The 26,052-nt window shown below is 32.1% G+C and overlaps 1 protein-coding gene across 2 annotated transcripts in view; it reads left to right on the top strand.

The window, feature by feature from the left end:
- The first annotated feature begins 274 nt into the window (after positions 1-274).
- Positions 275-26,052, top strand: part of Nep3 (M13 family metallopeptidase neprilysin 3) — a 40,936-nt gene continuing 15,158 nt past the window's right edge. Inside the window, exons 1-2 of one of the 2 annotated variants that reach the window (XM_075303168.1) lie at positions 275-527; positions 17,614-17,730. In XM_075303168.1, coding sequence (XP_075159283.1) covers positions 516-527; positions 17,614-17,730 — 129 coding nt within the window. In that variant the 5' untranslated portion in view covers positions 275-515. Of the gene's footprint in view, positions 528-17,060; positions 17,421-17,613; positions 17,731-26,052 lie in introns of those variants that run through there. The other variant, XM_075303167.1, reaches the window with a different exon arrangement.

Genomic DNA, 26,052 nt, shown 5'->3' with positions numbered 1-26,052 from the left:
TTCAAATCTAACAGCCAAAAACTGTTGGGTCTGGCAACCCGCATCCTTTATACAGGTCATGCGTATGAGCGATAAACTATTGTTATTGCGTGAGAGAGCATAACGGTACTGATGTGAAATTTGTTTTTCTTTTTGCCAATTTGGTGGTAGGAAATCAATTGTAATTGTTGAATAGATAAATGCGGTAATCATAAGTATTTTTCCTCTCGGACAATTCGGATACGCATAAAAAATATTTGAAAATTTATTCACCTAAGAGTGTTGGTTTTTTTGTGAAAGTGATAAAAAAATCTATGGTTTGGTGATGCTCTTGCAATTCATTAGAATATCCCATAAAGAAAAAATCTCATAAAATATTTTCCATGAAAATCAAGTGAAAATATCAAAAGCAAAAAGTCTGTGGCCAAAAAATTAAATAAAACACAATTTTTCTTCAGTTCAAAAACGACAGAGAGTTATTAGCAGTTCATAGTAGTGAACAGCTAAAGGCAAGCAACTGAGTATACAAGAAAATTATGTCGGCAAAGGTGAGTGTCCAAGGGTGAGAGGTGGTGAAAAAATAACAGTAATTTTACATATCTATCCACATTGCCACCTTAGTTCGTCGATGGTGGTAGGCAAGTAAGACTCTTGCACCCTTTCTCAAGAGACTGCAGGTCTACAATAGGCACAGCTAATAAAATATTCATAAAATGTGTTTTATAAGAATTTAATGAAAACATCACCTTCACATTAGCATCAGTTAATCCCGCTCTTGTAATCACAGATTTTCTCTGAATACAGACTTTTCTTTGAGACATATGTTGTGTGTTATTTATTGAGGGGATGGGAAGTTTCTTTTTGTGCAAATTCTCATGTGACAATTGATTTGCGGGTTTATGATGTTCAATTGAGGGGATCCAGAGAGAGATACACCGAACGTATGTAAGTGTAAGAGTACCTACATATTACTCTGTTGTTTGTTTTGTAAATGGCAAGTGGATTGCAGCCCATTCCAACACTATTTACTTTTTGAGATAAGGCTGATAAATAGATTAACGAAATTACATACATATTTATCTTTTACTTATCTTTTTTATTGCTCCATTTGTGTGGTTTTGAAAACTACGGGTGGTATTTTTATTCCACATCCCATTTCATTGCGCATATGAGCCATATGCCGATGAAATGTATGTGACCTATGCCTTTCTTACGAGAATTCAAATGTGTTTCAATTAAGGAAACTATTGTTGAGAATGAAAAAAGCAAAGTTAACCCTCCCCTCCTCTTCTACATTCATATTCGTACAATGCAAAAATATTAGCCGAATCTCATTTCGGGTTCATATGGGGCAAACGTTTCGTATTGTTTGTTTACTTAGCCATACACATAGACAATATGCATATTTTTTATGGCGGTTTTTGTTGATTGTTTACATTGTGGGGCAGTGCTATCATCGGCCCCCAAAAATTTACTCATTTTTGGGAACTTTTCGTTTGGAAAATGTATTGTATAAATAAAGAACGATCTTTGACATATGTATTTATTTGGGTTACTGTAGGTACAATCTTATGTATGATTTCCTTGCTACCTGGTATTTAAGACTCTGCAACATGACCCTGAAATCATTAAAATTGAATTTTGGCAAACTGGGTCATGGTTTACTTGAATTGTGGTGCAAAGAAAAAAGATGCAGTTATACGATAAAATGAAGCATGTGCACAAAATCATCTAAAATTTCCAATTAAAAAGTTGATTGACGTTGAAAATGTTTTCGATTAAAAAAATAACTGTTGCAGTTACACTGAAAAAAGCATGCTCGGTTCCAAAGATTTTGTCTTTACACTAATGATTTTGGTATTTATTCCGAATCAAAGAAACCGAGAATACGGAAACCCTAAATTTAAAAGTGAAATGTGTCTAAATTGTATCGTTACTGTAATTCCTTGTTTCTTTGGCTCTGTATTCAAGATAATAATTTAAGTAAATGCAAAATCTTTGGTACTTTTGGAGCTTTTTTATTCCGTTTGTAATATATAGATAATATTGATCTCAGACCCTACACGCTCACAAAAAATCGCTTCTGTAACATATACTCCCAAACATATTTTGCTTCAAGCATATACATTTTTGGGTATTGCCCAAACATTTATATTTTTGATCTCTTCCAATATATAATATGTTTGAAAGCATATTAGTCTAAACAATATATGTTTGGGCAGTCTAAGTTCCAAACATTTTGTATTTTTGCATCCAAATTCAATAATGTTGTCTTCCAAAAAACAATATGTTATTATGTGAACATATAATATGTTCGGAAGCATTTTGCACCCAAAAATATTATATGCTTAAACAAATTCTCCCAAACAATATTGTGCTCAAAATTTTATTTATTTATTTATATATTTACAATCATAACGAATTATGAAAATAAACAGGTAATATTGGTGCTAAAAACATAGGTTTTCGACCTGAATCCTCAAAATGTTGTTTCTGCCCAATTGTATATTCCCCCCACATCTTTCTCACTTCCACGAGATTTTTTAGTTCTTAGCACCTTTTTCTGTAATACAAACATTGTAGAAGAAATTATTCAATTGTATGATTTTTTTTATATTTTAATTTTACCTTTTGCCGGACGGGGATTCGAACAGCGGACCACACAGTTTGTAGGGATCAAAGAAGTAGCTGATCAATTGCCCAAGGAAAAATAAAATGTTAATTTTGTAATAACAAGCAACAACCACCAACTTAATTCAATATCGCTCCCTGTTAAATAGCGCTCCAAGCTACTAAACACATATATGTTTATAGGCTATTTCTAAATTAATATATGTTTGCATCCAAGCATATTATATTTAAAAACATTTTATGTCCCAAACATAATATGTTCTAACATATTAACATATATGTCCCAAACATGTTATGCTAGTTTATGAACATTATATGCTTGCACTCAAAAATATTGTGTTCCAAACATATAATGTTTATAGCCAAACATATGAAAAACAGCCTTTTTCATCCGTGTATAAAGTGTATATATTGTAGGTCGAGGTGAAATGCTGAGTTAATCTACCGATGTCCGTCTGTTAAAATCACGCTAACATCAGAAAGAAACAAGCTATCCACTGAAAACTTATTGATGTAGACCGGACGGTATTGTAAATGGGCCATATGGAACCACGTTTAGGTATAGCCCCTATATAAACCGACCCTCAGATTTAGCTTTGCTCTTGGAGGAGCAAACAATCGCTTCTCTAACATATGTTTCAAACATATTTTGCAGGAAGCACATATATTGGATACTGCCGAAACATTAATATGTTTGTTTTATGTGAACATATTATATGTTTGGAAGCATTTTAAGCCCAAAAATATTATATGCTTGGAAGAATTTCCCACAAAGAAGATTGTGCTCATTCCCTCACATAATTTTCACTTCCACGAAATTTTTTAGTTCTTGGCACCTTTTTCTGTAATACAAATAATGTTGAAGAAATTATTCAATTTTATACATTTTTTAAATTTTACTTTTCGCCTGGACGGAGAATCGAACCGAGGACCATACAGACCATTATCGTTATAAGTTACATTTATATAACATAGTTTGCAGCGCCCACGAGCCCATGCAAACATAACATTATTTAACAGAAACATACATTTGTTGGCCACGTGGAGCAGTGGTTAGCAGGTCTGGCTTGCATGCAAAGGGTCGTGGGTTAATTCCTTTTTTCATCTTACTGTCCCAACTCTAAAAAGAGTATAGTGCCTTTTCGTTACTTTTATGAAATGTAATTTTTGTATATTTTCCACCGTTTTTTTAATTTCCTTTGCGTGAATATTTTGACTTACTCCTCGTACGTTCCGATTTCTTTTAACGAACCAAGAAAAAAATTGTGCCCATAACGCCAAAATGATAAACAAAACACGTATCCACACATACATGAAATGCTGCTGTCAAGGCCAAAACACATGCTGTTTTTTTTTTCAAATGTCTATTCTCTTGATTGGGAATGTCTATTCTATTTACTCCGAATACTCATTCTAATATTCAAATTAAATAATATTTAGACTTAAGCATATTCAATTTTTGGCCTTATCATAAAACAGTTTTCCGAAACAACATACAAGCGGTTTCACAGAAATTGCTCACCTTTTGATTCTCTCGCTGTGTTATGTTGATATCTTTCATTAACCCTCCCGGTTTCCATCTCTATTTCTTTCTCTATACTCTCTCTCTCTCTCTGTCGCCCAAACATAATATATTCTAACATATTAACATATGTGTCCAAACATTTAATGTTTTTTTAGGAACATTACATGTTTGCACTTAAATATATTGTGTTTAAAATTGTGCCCGAAACACATTTTGTTTATATCAGAACATATGAAAAACATATTTTTCTAACAGTGCGGTTGAAATTTGGCTCTCTAATTACCGTGAGAAAATTGGTTCATATCGGTTCTTAATTAATTATAGACTACTCTGTATAAACCGAGCAATAACTTAATTGTCTTATATAGGTATTTATTCAGCATTTTTTTTCCAACTTAAGGTGAGTATTAAGTTCGAGTTTAGCCGCTAAAATCGAAAATAAATCAGTAAAAACAATATAAATTTATACCACTTTGATCCAAAATTTGTTAAAACTTGATGAGACTATTCGACTTTTGATGTTAGCCAACATCAGTTATAAAATGTCGTCTTTTTCGAGTTATGAAAAAGACCTTTTCCAAAAGTCTACCCCTCCAAATTTTTTGATTTTGTACACTGAAAAAAAGCATGCCCGGTTCCAAAGATTTTGTCTTTACTTTAAAAAATTTGGTATTGATTCCGAGCCAAAGAAGCGGAGAATACAAGTAAGGATACTTTTAAGACACAATTCTCTTTTAAATTTCGGTTTTATGTACTTGCTTCTAGGATGTTAATTTTAATTTTTCGTTTTTTCAGCTTTTTTCCTTCATATGCTATCAAAGTCCTTTAAACACGAGTTAACGACAACTTTATTTTCCAAATTAAGAATCGACTTCCAGTAGAAATTATGCTATGTTTCAAGTAAAAAACCTCTTTAAAATAAAGTGTTGAAAAACATGTCCTATATTTGAACGAATTTTTTCTTTGTAGTCAAGATGCAAAAAGACAACAAATTTAAAGACAATTTCACTATATTTAAAGAATTTTTCTGAATTATTAAAGTCAAGTTGACCTTAGACCAAACATTTTTCCTTTCATGTTATGATACCCATTTTTAAGTGAAATCGCTTAATTATAAGGATAATATGACTTCATTGAAAAGTTTATCGATTTTTGGGCAAGGAAAAAAACTTTATATTAGAGAAATGCGTCTTCTATGCTAAGCAAAATTTGCATTCGTAGTTTAAAGACATGAAATCTTTGACCTCACGACAATATTTTTGTCAGTGTATTCAACCGCTAATTCACATTAGTCGATTCTGGTTTATTTTAGTTAAATGATTGTTTATCATTTATATGGTTGAAGCAATTTCGATTAGAAATTAATTAAATCAATTTTTGATATCAATGCAGCCGAGTTTTTACGTTTACATACACTCAAAAAAAGATTACTTGGATCCAAAGATTTTGACCTTCTCTTAAGGATTTTGTTATTGATTTCGAGCCGGCTTCTTTACAATAAAGACATTTTTAGCCACCTATCTGGTCTTAAATCTAGGATCAATAAAATTAAAATAAGGATACAGATCTCAGTTATCAAATTTTCATTCTCCTTTTGCGGTATATTAATAAAGCTATTCTCGTACAAACAAATACCAATTTAAAAATCCAAATTATTACGGATAATTCAAAGTACAAAATGTTTTCTTCATTCCAACAAAACTTTAAACCAAAGATGCTAAATCCTCAAAATAAGTCTTAGCCTATATTTTAAGCGTTTTTATCTTAAATCTTAAGATTCAATATTTCAGTTAATTTAAGGACGATTTCTTTAAATCAAAAATTTGTTTGTTTATTTTAAGGAAAATTTGCCTTAGTTCAAAGACATACGGCTTTAACGGACGGACGCAAATTTCCAAAATTTGTATCCTAAATTTAATAAAAAATTTTTGAAGCAAAGATTAATTAAAATATTATTATTTTAAAGAAATATGTCCTTAATATTATGAAAATTTAGGTTGCGTAATCTTTAATATCACGTAATTTTTTCAGTGCATTTACGATAAGTTGTTATAAGCAATTTCAATTAATAATTAATTGTCGTGAATCACACAATTTTTCTTGGGTGAAAATAGAATCGAGTCACGTGCACATCTCCAGTACGTCTGTAATAAAAACTGTTTAGAGGTAGTTTCCTTAGAAAAAAGGTAAACCGATTTAAATATTTATTTATATTCATAATCGCCTGATATCTATACGCGAGCTTTTTAAAATGAATGATGATTATTAAAATTACGAGGGTTGCCCTTTATATGCCGGGATTGGGCAATTCTAGTGTTGCAATCTACCAACTGACAGCTCTAGCATAAAGTTTGACATTGATGATGTTATACGTACTCAGAAAGTTTGACGTACGAGCTCTATTTGTGTTATTTTCAGCAACTTAGAAGATTCATCTCGCAAAAAATGCACTCAAACAAAGTGAAGCCTATATTTCACTGAAGTCGATTTAATTCATTAAATTGTTACGTTTTAAGAAAGTTTCAATGACTTTAATAATTTTTTGCATACGTTAGTTAAATTAATTAAAAGGGAGGAAAAATTATACAAAAACAAGTATATACGGCCGTAAGTTCGGCCAGGCCGAATCTTATGTACCCTCCACCATGGATTGCGTAGGAACTTCTACTAAAGGCTGTCATCCACAATCGAATTATATGGGTTGCGATAACACTTGCCGATGGCAAGGTATCGTAAAACTTTTTAACACTGTCTTCTAAATTGTAAGTTAGTCCATAAGGGGTATATATTAAACAAAAAAAGGCCGATTAAATACGTATATAATTCAGTTTGACAAAATTTTCTATAGAAATAAAATTTTGACAAAATTTTCTATAGAAATAAAAACTTGACAAAATTTTCTATAGAAATAAAATGTTGACAAAATTTTCTATGGAAGTAAAATGTTGACAAAATTTTCTATAGCAATAAAATTTTGACAAAATTTTCTATAGAAATAAAATGTTGACAAAATTTTCTATAGAAATAAAATGTTGACAAAATGTTCTATAGAAATAAAATGTTGACAAAATTGTCTATAGAAATAAAATGTTGACAAAATTTTCTACAGAAATAAATTTTTTACAAAATTTTCTATAGAAATAAAATTTTGACAAAATTTTCTATGGAAATAAAATGTTGACAAACATTGCTATAGAAATAAACTTTTTACAAAACTTTCTATAGAAATGAAATTTTGACAAAACTTTCTATAGTAATAAAATTTGACAATTTTTACATGCCTGTTAGAGGCCATATACTAACGAAATGTACCAAATTTCAACCGCATCGGATGACTTTTGCTCCTCCAAGAGGCTCCGGAGGTCAAATCTGGGGATCGGTTTATATGGGAGTTATATATAATTATGGACCGATATGGACCAATTTTTGCATGGTTGTTAGAGACCATATACTAACACCACGTACTAAATTTCAATCAAGTAGGATGAATTTTGCCCCTCCAAGAGGCTCCGGAGGTCAAATCTGGAGATCGGTTTATATGGGGGCTATATATAATTATGGACCGATATGCATGGTTATTAGAGACCGTATACTTAGACCACGTACCAAATTTCAACCGGATCGGATGAATTTTGCTGCTCCGGAAGGCTCCGCAAGCCAAATTTGGGGATCGGTTTATATGGGGGCTATACGTAAACGTGGGCCGATATGGCCCATTTTCAATATCATCCGACCTACATCAATAACAACTACTTGTGCCAAGTTTCAAGTCGATAGCTAGTTTCGTTCGGAAGTTAGCGTGATTTCCACAGACGGACGGACAGCCGGACAGACGGACGGACGGACGGACATGCTTAGATCGACTCAGAATTTCACCACGACCCAGAATATATATACTTTATGGGGTCTTAGAGCAATATTTCGATGTGTTACAAACGGAATGACAAAGTTAATATACCCCCATCCTATGGTGGAGGGTATAATAAAGCATAAAGATTAACTAAATTCATGTCCCCCACAAAATTGTTCAGAATTCCTTAAAATTTGTACATTTTACCAATAATGCACCCAGCTTGAACTTCGTATGGCACTAAAGACATTTTTGCAATTTTGAACTTCAATTTTCATCCTCCAAACTACGAAATTTACTTCAATAAGTGAAAATAAAATAATTTTGTATAATACGAGGGCAGTTCGAAAACTTCTTAGCCTAGCACAAAAAGCGTGGTATAAACAGAAAAAAGTTAAGTGTTTTGGAAACTTCCATCTCTGTTATGAATACATGTTAAATTTTGTTTCGATCTGGCAACTCCTTCATATAGAAACATTTGTTCAAAAAAGACGCATCCGCAATTCTTTTACAATGGAAAAATTAGAAATGCGTGCTGTCATTAAATATTTACATAAAAAAGGTTTATCGGGACCAGAAATTCATAATGATATGGTGAATGTGTTAGGTGAAAGTGCTCCTTCATATGCAACAGTAAAAAATTGGGTTGCTGAATTTAAACGTGGTCGTACAAGCATTGAAGATGAACCACGTAGTGGACGTCCAAAAACAGCAACAACAACAGAAATTGATATGGTGATATGGTATTAAATGATCGACGAATAAAAGTGCGTGAAATTGCTAATATCATGGGCATCTCAAATGATGGAGTCCACTTAATTTTGCATGAAGAACTACAGATGAAAAAGCTTTCTGCAAGATGGGTGCCGCATTTGTTAACAGTAGATCAAAAACGCATAAGAATGAACATTTCTCAAGCTTGTTTGGATCGTTTTAAGCGAAATAAAATGGATTTTAAGCGTCGTTTCATACACCCTCAAAAAAAATCGCTTCTTTAACATATGTTCCAAAAATATTTTGCAGGAAGCACATATATTATTGGATACTGCCGAAACATTAATATGTTTGTTTTATGTGAACATATTATATGTTTGGAAGCATTTTGAGCCCAAAAATATTATATGCTTGGAAGAATTTTTCGCAAAGACGATTGTGCTCATACCCTAACATACTCGCAATTTTCACTTCCACGAAATATTTTAGTTCTTGGCACCTTTTTCTGTAATACAAAAAATGTTGAAGAAATTATTCACTTTTATAATTTTTTTAAATTTTACCTTTCGCCTGCACGGAGAATCGAACCGAGGACCATACACACACACTATCCACTGGGCTACGTAGCTGTTATAGTCACCAGTAGATAATTATCGTTATAAGTTACATTTATATAGCATAGTTTGCAGCGCCCACGAGCCCATGCAAACATAACATTATTTCACAGAAACATACATTTGTTTGCCACGTGGAGCAGTGGTTAGCATGTCTGCCTTGCATGCAAAGGGTCGTGGGTTCAATCCCTGCTCCGACCGAACACTTTTTTTTTTAATTTACACATTTATATTTATACTATATTAAATTTTTATAATGAAACTTTGAAATGTGGGTTATTAAAGATTTATAGTCAGTAACAGTGCTTGATATAAACGTAATTGACTGATTTTTGGATAAAATATTATTTTTTATTGCAAAAATAACAATTTTGTAACAAAAAACTGTTTTTGGTACAAAACTTTAAAATTTGGAAAGAATTCAAAAACTAACAAAAGAAGAACGTGGAGTCGAGTATAAACATACATAAATAATTTTATAATATAAACATAAATTTATTTAGGCGTGAACAGTTTTTTACTATTTTTCGTTAATAATTTATTTTAAAGAAAATAAACTTTTTCAATTGTTTTAGCTGCAAAACTCGAACTTAATGTCCGATTTTATATTTGAAGGTGTCCGTCAACTCCTCGTGGACTACTTATTAATAAAGAGGAACTAAACTTTGTTTTTATAGATTTTACTGTGTAATTTTTCACTATTTCCTCCTTATTTCATTTTACTGTCCCAACTCTAAAAAGAGTATACAGTCGACTCCGCTTTAGCGCAATGCGCTTTACTGAAAAACCTCGGATAACTGAAATCGATCGCATTCCCCAGTTGTTTTTTCTGTCCATTTCATTTAAATTACTCCGCTTTAGTGAAACTCCGCTTAACTGAAAAAATCGGATTACTGAAAAGTTTTTTGTGTTCAAATGAGTTTCGTCACATTAGTATGACTTCGCTTTACTGAAAATGCCACATTCTCGCTATTGAGAGAGAGTACATTTTCTTCTCCGTATTGAGAACGCTTTATTTCAAGTGAAGATGGCACTTTCAAAACAGTTTAAATCACTCTGTAAATAAAATCAACTGAAAGGTAAAATTGTAGATGGCACACATACGGAATCAAACACCTTGTTTTTATTATTTTATGTACATAGCATTGGTCATAAGTTCGGTTAACTGAAATTGAGTGGATTTTTTTCCAGTTATACGGAGTCCGCTTTACTGAAACTTTTTCAGTTATCCGAAGTTCGCATTACTGGAAGTTTTTTTCAGTTATCCGTAGTCCGCTTTAGCAAAAACTTCGGATAACTGAAATTAAATGGCTGCATTTTTAACGTTTCAGTAAAGCGGAGTCGACTGTAGTACCCTTTCGTTATTTTTATGAAGACCCCTGATTTCTTTTAACGAACCAAGAAAAAAATGTGCCCACAGTGCCAAAATGATAAACAAAACACATGTCCACACATACATAAAATGCTGCTCTCAGGCGAAAGCATATGCTGGTTGGTTTTCAAATATCTATTCTCTTGGTTCCGAATGTCTATTCTCTTTATTCAAATTAAATAATATTTAGACTTAAGCATATCAAATTTTTGGCCTTATCAAAAAACAGTTTTCCGAAACAACATACAAGCGGTTTCACAGAAATTGTTCTCTTTTGATTCTTTCGCTTTGTAATGTTGATATCTTTCGTCAACTCTCTCGGTTTCCATCTCTATTTCTTTCTCTATACTCTCTCTATCGCTTTGAATAAAATATCACAACATATGTATGTTTAGTCGAAATTTGTAAATTTATATATGTTTGCATTCACACATATGATTTTTATGAACATTCATGCCCCAAACATAATTTATTCTAACATATTAACATAGATGTCCCAAACATTTAGTGTTAGTTTAGGAACATCACATGTTTGCACTTAAATATATTGTGTTTTAAAATGTTGCCCGAAACACATTTTGTTTATATCGGAACATATGAAAAACATATTTTTCTAACAGTGTAACTGTTGATGAGACATGGATCCACCACTATACTCCAGAGACAAAAGAACAATCCAAACAATGGACTGAAGCTGGAGGAAGTGCCCCAAAGAAGGCGGAAACAATTCAATCGGCTGGTAAGGTTATGGCAACGGGTTTTTGGGACTTCAAAGGTATTTTATTGATTGACTATCTGCAAAAGGGTAAAACAATAAATTCAGAGTACTATTGCAACCTTTTGGATCAATTAAATGTACAAATTCGAGAAAAACTTCCTGGCTTACAACACAAAAAAAATTTTTTTCATCAAAAAATTTTTAACAATGGCAAAAATTTAAGTACGATTTAAGTACGAGTTGCTTGACCACCCACCTTATTCTCCTTATTTAGATCCCAGTGCCTTTTACTTGTTCCCACATCTAAAAAATCCTTGCTGGCAAGCGTTTTACCTCAAATGAAGATGAAATTACAGTTGTAAACCACTATTTTAAAGACCTTGAGGAAAACTATGTTAATCAAGGGATATAATTGCTAGAAAAGCGTTGGACTAAGTGTATTGAAGTTTCAGGAGATTATATTGAAAAATAAAAATATTTTTCAAAAACTAACTATTCTCTTTCATTGATAGGCTAAGAAGTTTCCGAACCGCCCTCGTAAATTTTCTTGAATTTGTCGAAAATTATTTACTTATTTTTGTGAAATCGGCGTGACATCTGCGTTTCTAATTTCTGCATTTTTTTCAATTAATCTATTTTTTTCTAAAAGTAACTAAAATTTTCTTTCCTGGTGGGTTGACTGTTTCTTCGTGAAGATTTTCGTGCGATTATTCTTTACAACTTGTGACTTGGATTAAGTCAATAATCATTTATTGATGACCTTAATCCATAACCTAACCTAACCTAACCATGATGAATTCAACCGACTTCGTAATTTATTCCAAGACGAATTTCGTGAAGGTAGTACAAAATTAGTTGTTGTCCCCAGGGCTGTGGAGTCGAGTCAATTGTGCTCGACCCCGGCTCCGACTCCAGCATTTCTTATTAGCCTCGACACCGACTCCGACTCCCGAGTCGACTCCAGGTGGTGTACCTAAATCTCATTTTAACAGTATTCCAATTGTAATTTTAAGGTGTAATGTTCCAAAAATAAATAGAATACTTATCTATTTTGCCATATGTACTTATCTATTTGTACCATACTCGACGACAAATCTCAGCATTTTAGGGATGTAAAGAACTCTACATTTTAATGTCAGGCCAATAAATTTATTTATTGATCTCAAATAACTCTAAATTCAAAATTTCTGACCAATCTTAGACTGGGAAAACTTCTTAAAACAAATGGGAAAATGGGTTTATATGTACACCATAAAAAAATCGCTTATCTAACATATGTTCCAAACATATTTTGCAGGAAGCACATATATTATTGGATATTGCCGAAACATAATTATGTTTGTTTTATGTGAACGTTTGGAAGCATTTTGATCCCAAAAATATTATATGCTTTGAAGAATTTTCTCCCCAAGAAGATTGTGCTCATTCCTTCACATAATTTTCACTTCCACGAAATTTTTAGTTCTTGGCACCTTTTTCTGTAATACAAATAATGTTGAAGAAATTATTCAATTTTATATTTTTTTTAAATTTTACCTTTCGCCTGGACGGAGAATCGAACAGGGAACCATGCAATTTGTAAGCCAACACACTACCACTGGGCTACGTAGCTCTTATAGTCACCAATAGACAATTATCGTTATAAGTTACATTTATATAGCATAGTTTGCAGCACCCACGAGCCTATGCAAACATAACATTATTACACAGAAACATACATTTGTTGGCCACGTGGAGCAGTGGTTAGCATACGTTCCGATTTCTTTTAACGAACCAAGAAAAAAATTGTGCCCATAATGCCAAAATGATAAACAAAACACATGTCCACACATACATAAAATGCTGCTCTCAAGGCGAAAACACATGCTGTTTTTTTCAAATGTATATTCTCTTGGTTCCGAATGTCTATTCTCTTTACTACGAATACTCATTCTAATATTCAAATTAAATAATATTTAGACTTAAGCATATCATAAAGCAGTTTTCTGAAACAACATACAAGCGGTTTCACAGAAATTTCTCTCTTTTCATTCTCTCGCTGTGTTATGTTGATATCTTTCATCAACCCTCTCGGTTTCCATCAGGGATGGAAAATACAATTTTTAAGAAAGTACAAAAAAGGTTTTTTTTTTTTTGAGCGAAAAAGTACTTCTCACTAAATTTCAACAAAAATTCCATTGGAAGATTATTGTCGAGAGCTCTTTTAGAATGAATTTTAAAGAAAATAAAATTAAAGCAAATTTTTGTTTGTCAACTCCTCAATTTCAATTTTTTTAGTTTTATATCCGCTTACAAAGACTACCGTAGTATTGTAATCACGGCTGCCACAGTTGTACTTCACGATATTTCATAAATTATCTGTAGATAAATAAAAATATATTTTTGACAAAATTTTCAAAAAAAAAAATAAATATTGGAAATAAAATGTTGACAAAATTTTTAATACAAATAAATTTGACAAAATTTTCTATACAAATAAAAGTTTGATAAATATACTATAGAAAAATAAAATGTTTACAAAATTTTACAGAAAACATTTTGACGAAAAAAAGTTTGTTAAAGATATTCTCAAAATGTTGAAATATTTTGTAAAAACTATTGTACCATTAATCTGATATCTGCTCAAAAATGTCTACACAAAAGGTACTAAATCATTAGCGGGGGTACTACGGTACTGACCAGGGCGAAATAGTATTGAAAAAAGTACTATAGTACTGCATTTTCCATCCCTGGTTTCCATCTCTATTTCTTTCTCTATACTCTCTCTCTCTCTGTCGCTCTCTGAATAAAATATCTCAACATATATATGTTTACACGAAATTTGTAAATTTATATATGTTTACATTCACACATATTATTTTTATAAAACATTCATGCCCCAAACATAATATATTCTAACATATTAACATATGTGTCCCAAACATTTAGTGTTAGTTTAGGAACATTACATGTTTGCACTTAAATATATTGTGTTTAAAAATTGTGCCCGAAACACATTTTGTTTATATCGGAACATATGAAAAACATATTGTTCTAACAGTGTAGGTGCTATATCACAAAATTGTCCGGTATGACCCATCTTCGAACTCAACATACCTGCCAAAAAAAATTAGAACGTTAGGTTCTACTGCTATAGTACCTTAAAATTGTACCTTTATCAAGAGTACATATAGGGTAAAAATCGATATTTTAATATGTTAAAAATGGACAATACAATTGATTAATTCATCCCATATTCTAGTAAAACCTACTTTTTATATCAAAGTGAAATTTCACCATATAAATACACTTTGAATGGCCTGAAATCCATCAATTCGTTTTTCGTTGTTCGATTAAAAACCCTAATGGAATCTAATTTGTCGAAATATTTCTTTAGTTACAAAGATAGGAAGTGTTTTTCACATTTTGTTTCGCCAGAGTCGAGAAAAATTTCTACGACTCCGACTCCAGCAAAATCTTCAGACTCCGACTCCACAGCCCTGGTTGTTCCGGAAACCATTGATGCTGTGAGTCAACTGATATTGAAAAATAATAATTATGACCTGTCGTCCTTAGGCTTTACATTCAATATTGCATGAAGAATTGACCGTCAAAAAATGTTGTTCATGTTGGATCCTACACACTTTGTCAATAGCTCAAAATGGATCGTGTCAATTGACGGAAAAAATGCTCCAAAAATACGTTCGTGGTACTTTGAAACACGTCTATGACATAGTGACAGGTGATGATTCATGGATTTACGTATATGAGTCCGAAAGTAAACAACAGTTTTTTTGGTGATACCTCAATCAGAGTGGCAAAAGTGCCGGCAAATGTGTGGAGATATTTATGGTGAATATTTTGATAAAAATGAAGTAATTTTATGTTTGTTCTCTAATCCCGAAATAGAAAAGGCAACCCTCGTATATATGATCTTCTTTGAGTCCCTAGGAAGACCATTGAAGGGGGGGAGCGGAGCTTACAGTGCTTTGTTAGTAGTCATATACAGTAGAGAACAAAATCGAGTGCATATTTACCACTTATGCATTATTTGTTTAATACACAGAAAAAAATGTTTACGTGAAATTAAAGATTACGCAACCTAAATATTAGGATGCGAAATTTACAAAATATTAAGGACAAATTTCTTTAATATAATGAAATTTTAATTAAAATAAAGTTTATAATCTTTGTTTCAAAAATTTTTTTTCATTAAATTTAGGACAGAAATTTTGTAAATTTGCGACCCTCCGTTAAAGTCGCATGTCTTTGAACTAACAATTTCTTTCTGATGTAAAGAAATTGTCCTTAAATTAATTGAAATATTGAAATTTTAGATTTAAGATAAAAACGCTTCAAATATAGGACAAGACTTATTTTGAGTATTTAGTGTCTTTGGTTTAGAGTTGTTTTGTTTTTGAATTAAGAAAACATTTGTTACTTTGAAGTATCCGTTATACTTTGCATTTTTAAATTGGCATCTTTATTAATAAACCGTAAACATAGAATGAAAATTTGATAAATGAGATTTGTATCCCAATTTTAATTTTTTTGGTCCTAGATTTAAAGCCAGATAGGTCGATGAAAAATTTCTTTATTTTAAAGAAGCCGCATCTTTGGCTCGGTATCAATACCAAAATCCTTAAGGGAAGGTCAAAATCTTTGGATCCAAGTAAACTTTTTATTGAGTGTATGAAACGTTTCTTGAGTCCCATTCACTCAATTTTACCCTTTATGTATAATACATTGAAATCAAATGTTTTAGTCCATAGTTCTTTGTTTCTATTAGGCTTTCACTGACCTTGGTATACTTTCTACTAAGTTTTCAACTATTTTGTTTTTGAATATCTGACCAATTGTGCTGAACACGGCTCCAGAACTCATCGATATTTTTTGGAGTAATCACAACCGCCTTTTAATGCCATGGATTCTCAATGGTTTTAAAATCGGTGATTTGTGGTGGCAATTCGAGCATTTGAAAGCTTGTCTCCGACCAACTTGTTTCACAGAAACAAGCAAACCTCAACAAACTTAGGCAAATTTAATTGCGAAATATCAAGACATGTTTACCAGCATACGCACGGTAGAAATATGATCAACTCAAACATGTTTCAAGAGCAAAATGTTATTTTTAAAGGGCGACATGGGCGAAAACAGATACATAATTTCCGAGAAAATAACGTGGTTGCGCATGGTTGTTACATGTTCCCCATCCAAAAATAACATATTGCTCTTGAAATATGTTTCATGTGATCATATACCTTCTCTGGGTGCATGCCCATACCGTTAGGTTTCCCCTCTAGATTTAATGGATTTCTTGACGTGTTGCTTTTTACGAATTCCATGAGGTCGTTTTCATTAATATTCTTTGGAAAGCGGTACATTTTTGCTTCATCTGACCATATGACTTATTTGCAGTCACCAACGGTCATGACGACCGTTTTCCAGACAATTAGAAAATTAATAAAGATTGCAAATGTGAAAACATGCACTCGGTTTTGCTCCCCAATGTATGTATAAGGCAAGATATACAATTATAAGATCTCTTTTATTCCACTGCTGGATATTTTAATATCCACAAAATACACATGTAGCGACACACGTACAATGCTATGGCATATTCTATAGGCATTCGCATTCCCGTGCCCGTTGGTCTTATTGCTACTGTACGAGTTTTCCATGCCATCGTGAATATTTGCGACTTTAGTATTCCCCTAGCTTTTGGTCACATTAAAGGCACCACCACCGTTCAATGTGTTTGGATATTGTCTGAGGGTAGTGTTTCACGCTTTCCATAGACTCACGGTCCGTCAGTCTCACTGCCACTGTGTCCAGTACATAGTCATTTTGTATGGAACACTTTTCAATTTTCGCACATAATTTAATTTGAAAGAAAACAAAAACACTAACGCTGTTTTCTGGATTCGTTTTCGCATCGTACGCACTGTTGTCAAGGGGAGGAGAACTTAGACGATTGTGGGAGGAGTGGAGTCATCATCACCATGTTTGTTTACAATTTCTTTCAACGACGCTTTGATGTACGTACGTCAGAGGCAAGACATATGTTTACACACGAATGATGCATTCACCCATAAATATGTCCGTCCATTCATCTCTACACATGTCAATGTCCAAATGATATGCATCCAAGATTGCTGAATGATTACGCTTATATTGAATTTCGGAATTACTTTTCATTTGTGCGTATTTGGTTGTTTTTTTTCCTTTCAGATGACCCGTTACAAACAGACAGAGTTCTCTGAGGAAGACAGCAGTTCCATGGGTGGCGTACAACTGAATGAGCCAGGGATAAGTACGGGTATGCAGATACGCTATCATACAGCACGGGTAAGTACAAAATAAACAACAATGGACGGCGTGGTAATTGTATATCTTAATGGCAATATTTGGAGGGCAGAGTAAGAGGTGTACAATTTGAAATGTTTGGGTATTTTCTGGGATTACGGGATATATTTTAGGAAAAGTTTCCCAAAATTAATGACAATACAATAAATCTGAAAATTATCACAAGTGGTTTGCCTCAGTTAACCTTCGTCAGTCCTCTAGCGCGAGATGTTACGTTGGTGGCTAAGCAGAACTCCAGAGGAACTGAACGCATACAAAGCGAGAACTGAAAAGTAAATTTGTCCACTAATACTCCAGAGGATTAGGATTCCTACCAAACTGAGAAGGGCTTTGGTCCAACAGAACTCCGTAGGAATGGGACGTCCATAAAAATAAGCTAAGGGTATGTATATTCAGCGAAAACTAAGAAGGGCTTGCCACATTTTTATTGGTTTAGCAATATAGAAAGGGTATACAAGGTTCCAGGGCCAAGGAAAGAAAGTTCAGAACCGTCTCAATTCTCTGCAGGGATTTATTTGTGGTAGGAGTTACACTCGATTTTTTTAGAGTATTTTTTTGAGATACAATTGAGACAGGTCCCCTCAACTTGATCTAGGGATGCCAGTCGTGCTCTTTTAAAGAGCACATGTGCTCTTTTGTACAAAATGTGCTCTTAAAACAAGATAGAGCACGTAAAAGTGCTCTATTTTTAGTTAAGTACTCTTTTTGTGCTCTTTGTATGCATCACAACAAATATTACTCCAACGCGATTCAATGTGTCACACTACGAGAATTTCCTACGCCGTTATTTTCTAATTAAATAGTGTTTTACTTTATATATCAGACTCGAAGAAGAACACGCCGATGTTGCTTCTTCACTTTGTACTCTGTTCTAAATGTAAACAAACTTCTTTCAATAATATTTTTCACAAAAAGACCAAACAAATGACTTACAAAGTATTGTAAGAAAATTAGATTGAGTTGAACGTGGTTTATTTTATGTATATGTTATGAACCTTTTTTATGTTTAAATGAATTAATATGGAATTAAATGTTTTTATTTCATTTGAAAAAGTGTGCTCTTTTTTTCGTATGTGCTCTTATTATAAACTGAATGTGCTCTTTTTGCCTCTTCAAAGTCTGGCATCCCTAACTTGATCGTACTACTGCAAGAAGAAGTACCCACCGCCTTGCATACACAAGGTCGTGGGTTCGATCCCTGCTTCGGCCGAACACCAAAAAGTTTTTCAGCGGTGGATTACCCCACCTCAGTAATGCTGGTGCAATTTCTGAGTGTTTCAAAGCTTCTCTAAGTAGTTTTAGTGCAATGAAAAAAAAGGAGGTCCCTTGTCATTGAGTTTAACGTGGAATTGGGCAGCACTCAGTGATAAGAGAGAAGTTCACCAATGTGGTATCACAATGGACTGAATAATCTAAGTGAGCCTGATACATCGGGCTGCCACCTAACCTAACCTAACCTACTGCAAGAATTCAGTGATGTAAATTGACTGTATCAACTGATCACATTTCAAGGACAAGTGAGTAAAGTAAAAAGTCGGGCGAAGCCGACTATATCATACCCCAAATCACCCTACTGAATTAGTAAACCTAAGCATTTGAGGGGAATTATTAAAATAACCCAAATCTCAGACGATGTCCGTATTAAAGAAAATCATTGGTAGCTTAATCTAAATCGAAATCAATATCCCTCTACTTTACAATTCTAAAACCTGTTACAAATTATTACCCTGTGCTAAATTTTAATAAGGTCGGTTAAAAAATGAGGTTATTTATTAAATGTTTTGATCTGAATGCGGCAATCATTTAAATTATTAGTTTTGAATTATACACTGAAAAAACAGTGAACCCTTTTCCATTGCAAAACGAACTAAACTGTAGTAATATTGACCATGATTTAGCCCTTAAGATTTTTTTCAACTTGTCTAGTTTATAATTCTCTTAAATTTTAGTTCATCTATAACATTGTAGTTTAGTTCATTTTTACAACACCATAAGATTTATATACCCCTACCAAGTTAAAAAGTCAATATTCTTTTGGTTTACTTGCTTATTTTGTGGGAAACCCGATAATAAAAATTGGTTTACAGTCTCTTTAAAATGTCGACAACTAAACTATTTTTAAATCAATCCTTCCATAGTACAGAGAAATTAAATAATTAAAGGAACAACAAATCGTTTTACTATTATGAAAATGTTCATACATTAAAATTAAACTTTCTTTAAGCAAAAGTACTTTATTATAAAAACTTATGATGAAAGTTCTTAATACAATGTTTTTTGTGAATAAAAATTATGACCACGTGGAACAGAGAGTAGTTCATTTGAACTCGCTGTTTGGACATTTTGACTTATCCTTTTTTTATCCATCGTAGGTAATTTTTTCACATATCTTGCTGGAAAAAATGGAAGCAATAATGAAAATTGTTAAAAATTAACACCATGTAATGAAATATAAGTTTTTAATTCTTTATATTAGCTTGGAACTTACCATATTTGGGGGCATTTTATCAAATGGTGTAACGAATTCAACTTTTCTTTGAAAAACGTATCTCATAAAATTTGTACCTGAAACAATTAGAGAAATAATGAAGTATTCTATACAAACTCATAAAACTGTGTTGTTATCGATGTGAAGGATATAATAAAATAAATATTCTAGTTGAAAGAAAGACAAAGTTTTAATATAAAACTTACCAATTCTCTATTAAATTGTACGCTGAGGGGAAATATAAAAAGTTGTCCAAATTTATTTGGGTTACTCTGAAATTAAATATATATTTTTTACATTAATTAAAATTATTAAATAGGTTTCCAAAAAATCCAATGAAAAAAATAATAATATGCATAAAAATATTATGGTTAACCCTAGACAGTCATCATTCGTCAAAATGACGACACGTAATTTCATTTTCGATTTAAAATGCATTTTAGTCTATTGGGAAATGGTAAATTTCAGTTATACTAATTCGACCGTTTTATGAATTTTTGTTTTATACTACTTAAAACCAAATTGAATAAGAAAAATTCAAGTTTGGTTCACTTTTTCGCTCACGATGAAAATTATAGCGTCTTGAAATGAGCCGTAGTCAAAATGACGAAGGATGACGTTAATGTACAAAAAATAAGGATGACTGTACAGGCTTAAAAGAAAGTTAAGGAATCCTTACCAATTCACTATTAAATTACAAGCAAAGGAGTATTAAAATTTTTTCCAAATTTTTAAGGGGTTATTCTGAAATTAAATATTTGTTTTTTACATTAAAAATATAGCATTGGTTTCCAAAAAATTTGATTAAAGAAATACTAACATAAGGTATTAAAAACCTGTAATTTTGATGATAAAAAGGTAATAAAAACGTAAATATTCTAGTTGAAAGAAAGCCAATTTTTAGCAAAACTTACCAATTCTCTATTTTTTAAATTTATTTGTATCCATCTGGAGTTGCTCTGAAATTAAATATTGCTTTTACAACAAAGAAAAGCATTAAACTGGTTTCCAAAAAAAATAATTAACAAATAATAATATACATAAAAAATATTCTTTTTAAAAGAAAGCCATATTAAAAATACTTACCAATTTATAAATAAACTGTTCGCTGAGATATAACAAAAATTTTCCAAATTCATCTGGAATTGAATATTAATTTTTTACATTGAATAATGAACATTTCAATACACATTCAATTTCAACATATTTTACTAAATATTCTTAATAACTTTTTTCTAAACTACCGATAAAATATTAATAACTTTCATTTAAAAGGTTTAATAAACAAACACCAATATATGTCTCAAAAATCCAAAATATTCCATGCCTTTATATTCCCTTGTTGCATACCTGCTTAAAAGATGCAACAACCCACGCCAACGCCAACTGTACGACTGAAGCATGCCAAACAAAACCAAGCAAAGCCAAAACATCCCAACAACAACAAAAACACATGTGCCAGCCAAAAACCATCAACGAATAACAAACACACGCACACACAAACCACTAAATGAACAAAAATAAAAACAACCCCACGCTCATGTATACACAACAAAACTCAAGTAACATCATCTTTACATTAATCACATTCCACTATTCCGATAAAGATCTCTGTACTATGCATTAGTTCATCGCATCTGCTGACAATTTACTCTAAGAATAATATTCGTAAAGGCACACCAGTTTATGAACGATGAAACGTTTAACTTAAAGTTTGCAAAATTTTCATGAAATGTTATCTACCATTTTTGACGAAAATGTCTATAAATTTAATTACATGTGAACTAAAAATATTTCATTGGGTAATTTTTTACCAACAATTATTAACTATAGGAATTGTCAGTAAGAAATTGCTATCTACTTTCAAGTTAATTTTTCGTAAAAAAATATTTTCTCATACAAAAAAATCTTATAGTAAATTGCACTTATTATTTAGAAAATACTTTACATTTCACAAGTAGTTTTATAGCATGACAAACGAATTTTTAACCAGTTAAGAAATTTTTTAAGGAAATTTCCATCGTATTTTGTAGGCCATGAACTAAACGATTGCTACTTAGAATTTGTAAAATTTCCTTTCGAGTAGTTAATTTTCGTTGAAGATACGAAAAATGAACTAAAATTCTGGAAAATTCTTGTAATAAATTATTGTAAAAATCTTCTTAAATTTACGAGACACTTTTTTTTCTGTGTATACAACGATTAATAGACCTTTCTTTGATATTTAGAAAATTTGAGCGTATATGACATCATTTAAGTGCTTAAAATTTGCAAACAAATTGGGTGTTTAAATCGAGCGATATGTATACACAGAACGAAAAAATAATTTTATTTGATAATGCAGTTGAGGATGCAGTCTTTGCGCTCTCGTAGACAGATTGATTCGTTGGTATTCTTGCAAGGAATTGTAAGTTCTTCTATCAATTTCAATACGCCACCTCATTCTCTTCGGTACTATTACCCTTTCCATATAAATACACATTCTACTTCTTATGCTACAAATGAGCCATTTACTAAGGCAATGAGACCTTTTAACACTTATAATGATATATATATATATATATATATATATATATATATATATATATATATATATATATATATATATATATATATATATATATATATATATATATATATATATATATATATATATATATATATATATATATATATATATATATATATATATATATATATATATATATATATATATATATATATATATATATTAAGAACGTTGCGTTCTTATTGCCATGTATAATATATATAAGAACGCAACGTTCTTATTTCAGGCACCTGTTCTTCTTAGGTCATATACGGTAGTTGCCATATGGTGTCATTTCATTTTGACAATTTTTGATTTTCTAGTATGATAAATTCGTTTTGTCTTTCTAAGTAATCTGAAGCTATATGCTCCTAAAAGTTGCTTGCGCTTTACACAAAATGCAGGACACTCACACAAGAGGTGTTTAAATGATTCTTTTTCCTCCGCATCATGACAGCTCATACAATAGTCGTTATACTTCGCACCAATAGTTTTTGCAAAGTCGCCTATCAGGCAGCGACCCGTTATAACGGATATCAGGAGTGATATCTGACGTCTCGAGAACATTAGCATATCTAGTGTGCGGTTTAAGTTGAAATGGGGCCATATTTGCTTGGTGTCGTTACAACCCTTGCAATTCTCCCATCGAACATTTGCCATCATAACAGCCTTCTCAAGCAGCATGAGCTTGCAGGTAGCTAGGGGCATACCAACAAATTCTAGTTCCCCTGGAATATGTAAGGTAGTCCCTAGCCTTGCCAACTCATCCGCTTCGCAGTTCCCCGGTATGTTCCTATGGCCAGGTGAATATTGTACTGCTCAGCCATCTCATTGAGAGATTTGCGGCAGTCGATGGCCGTTTTCGAGTTGAGGAACACAGAGTCCAAGGATTTTATTGCAGGTTGACTGTCTGAGTATATATTAATGCCAATATTTGTTGGAACATTACTTCTCAGCCAATTCGCCACCTCTCTTATTGCTAATATTTCAGCCTGAAAAACACTACAGTGATTAGGTAATCTTTTCGCTATTCGAAGTTCCAGATCATTAGAATATACTCCGAACCCCACTTGTCCATCCAATTTGGAGCCATCTGTGTAGAAATCTATATATTCTTTATTCCCCGGGGTCTGTGTGCACCACGCCTTACTGTTGGGGATTAGAGTCTCACTTTTTGTCGAAAAGTGGACTCGCCAAAGTGTAATCCACTACGTTAGGCACATCAGGCATCATTTTGAGGACAGAACTGTGACCGTAACCTTTTTCCGGCCACAGCGATAGTTCGCGCAACCGCACAGCCGTTGTTGCAGCTGACTGTTTGGCCAAAGTGTCTAAAGGCAATAGATGCAGCATGACATTAATGGAATTTGTTCCTGTCTTGCTGAATGCGCCTGAAATACACAAACACGCCATACACTGAACTTTATCTAAACAAGTCGGTTTCTGAAGTGCCGGCCACCAGACTACATAATAACTTGAGAATATTATAACAACATAAAAAGGGCACCATAAACGAGTCAAATACTAATATTCCTAATAATTTACTGACAGTTTATCTAAGGAATTTGTATAGTAATAGTAGATTTAAAGTTTACGTTAACTTTTATGCATATGAGGAAAAAACTTTACAACTAGGTATACTTGCTGCAAAAATGCCCCGCATAATGGCGGGAATCATTATTAATGTTTCAATTGAGCTTTGTGTTATCCATATTTCAATAGAAACATGTAGAAAATAAAAATAGCTAAAACGCTCATGAAAAAAAGTCAGTTGGGAACGCTGTGTTTTAGCAAGATGTTGCTAAAATGTTGTAAAATGATTTTCAACCTAATCAATTTATTTATACCGACGCAAATCGTAATGGTTCTTCAATTATTTAATTTTCGCGTACAGTTTTAATTGAGTCACTATTTGCTTGCACTAATTAATTTGCAAAAGCAGAGCGCATATTGAATACAATAAATTGCTTTGTGTAATAGCTACTGATGGTATTTATGTGGACTATAGAAATGTCTACAAGAGATACTACGTACGTCTAGGGATTCCAATTGAAGAATTATATATTGAAAATATTTTAGAAAGACAAAACGAATTTATCATACTAGAAAATCAAAAATTGTCAAAATGAAATGACACCATATGGCAACTACCGTATATGACCTAAGAAGAACAGGTGCCTGAAATAAGAACGTTGCGTTCTTATATATATTATACATGGCAATAAGAACGCAACGTTCTTAATATATATATATATATATATATATATATATATATATATATATATATATATATATATATATATATATATATATATATATATATATATATATATATATATATATATATATATATATATATATATATATATATATTAAGAACGTTGCGTTCTTATTGCCATGTATAATATATATAAGAACGCAACGTTCTTATTTCAGGCACCTGTTCTTCTTAGGTCATATACGGTAGTTGCCATATGGTGTCATTTCATTTTGACAATTTTTGATTTTCTAGTATGATAAATTCGTTTTGTCTTTCTAAAATATTTTCAATATATAATTCTTCAATTGGAATCCCTAGACGTACGTAGTATCTCTTGTAGACATTTCTATAGTCCACATAAATACCATCAGTAGCTATTACACAAAGCAATTTATTGTATTCAATATGCGCTCTGCTTTTGCAAATTAATTAGTGCAAGCAAATAGTGACTCAATTAAAACTGTACGCGAAAATTAAATAATTGAAGAACCATTACGATTTGCGTCGGTATAAATAAATTGATTAGGTTGAAAATCATTTTACAACATTTTAGCAACATCTTGCTAAAACACAGCGTTCCCAACTGACTTTTTTTCATGAGCGTTTTAGCTATTTTTATTTTCTACATGTTTCTATTGAAATATGGATAACACAAAGCTCAATTGAAACATTAATAATGATTCCCGCCATTATGCGGGGCATTTTTGCAGCAAGTATACCTAGTTGTAAAGTTTTTTCCTCATATGCATAAAAGTTAACGTAAACTTTAAATCTACTATTACTATACAAATTCCTTAGATAAACTGTCAGTAAATTATTAGGAATATTAGTATTTGACTCGTTTATGGTGCCCTTTTTATGTTGTTATAATATTCTCAAGTTATTATGTAGTCTGGTGGCCGGCACTTCAGAAACCGACTTGTTTAGATAAAGTTCAGTGTATGGCGTGTTTGTGTATTTCAGGCGCATTCAGCAAGACAGGAACAAATTCCCTTAATGTCATGCTGC

This window comes from Haematobia irritans, chromosome 3 (assembly GCF_050003625.1).
Source record: "Haematobia irritans isolate KBUSLIRL chromosome 3, ASM5000362v1, whole genome shotgun sequence".
NCBI lineage: Eukaryota > Metazoa > Arthropoda > Insecta > Diptera > Muscidae > Haematobia > Haematobia irritans.
The sequence above is the reverse complement of the archived record's forward strand: the minus strand, read 5'-3'. Positions and strand labels throughout refer to the sequence as shown.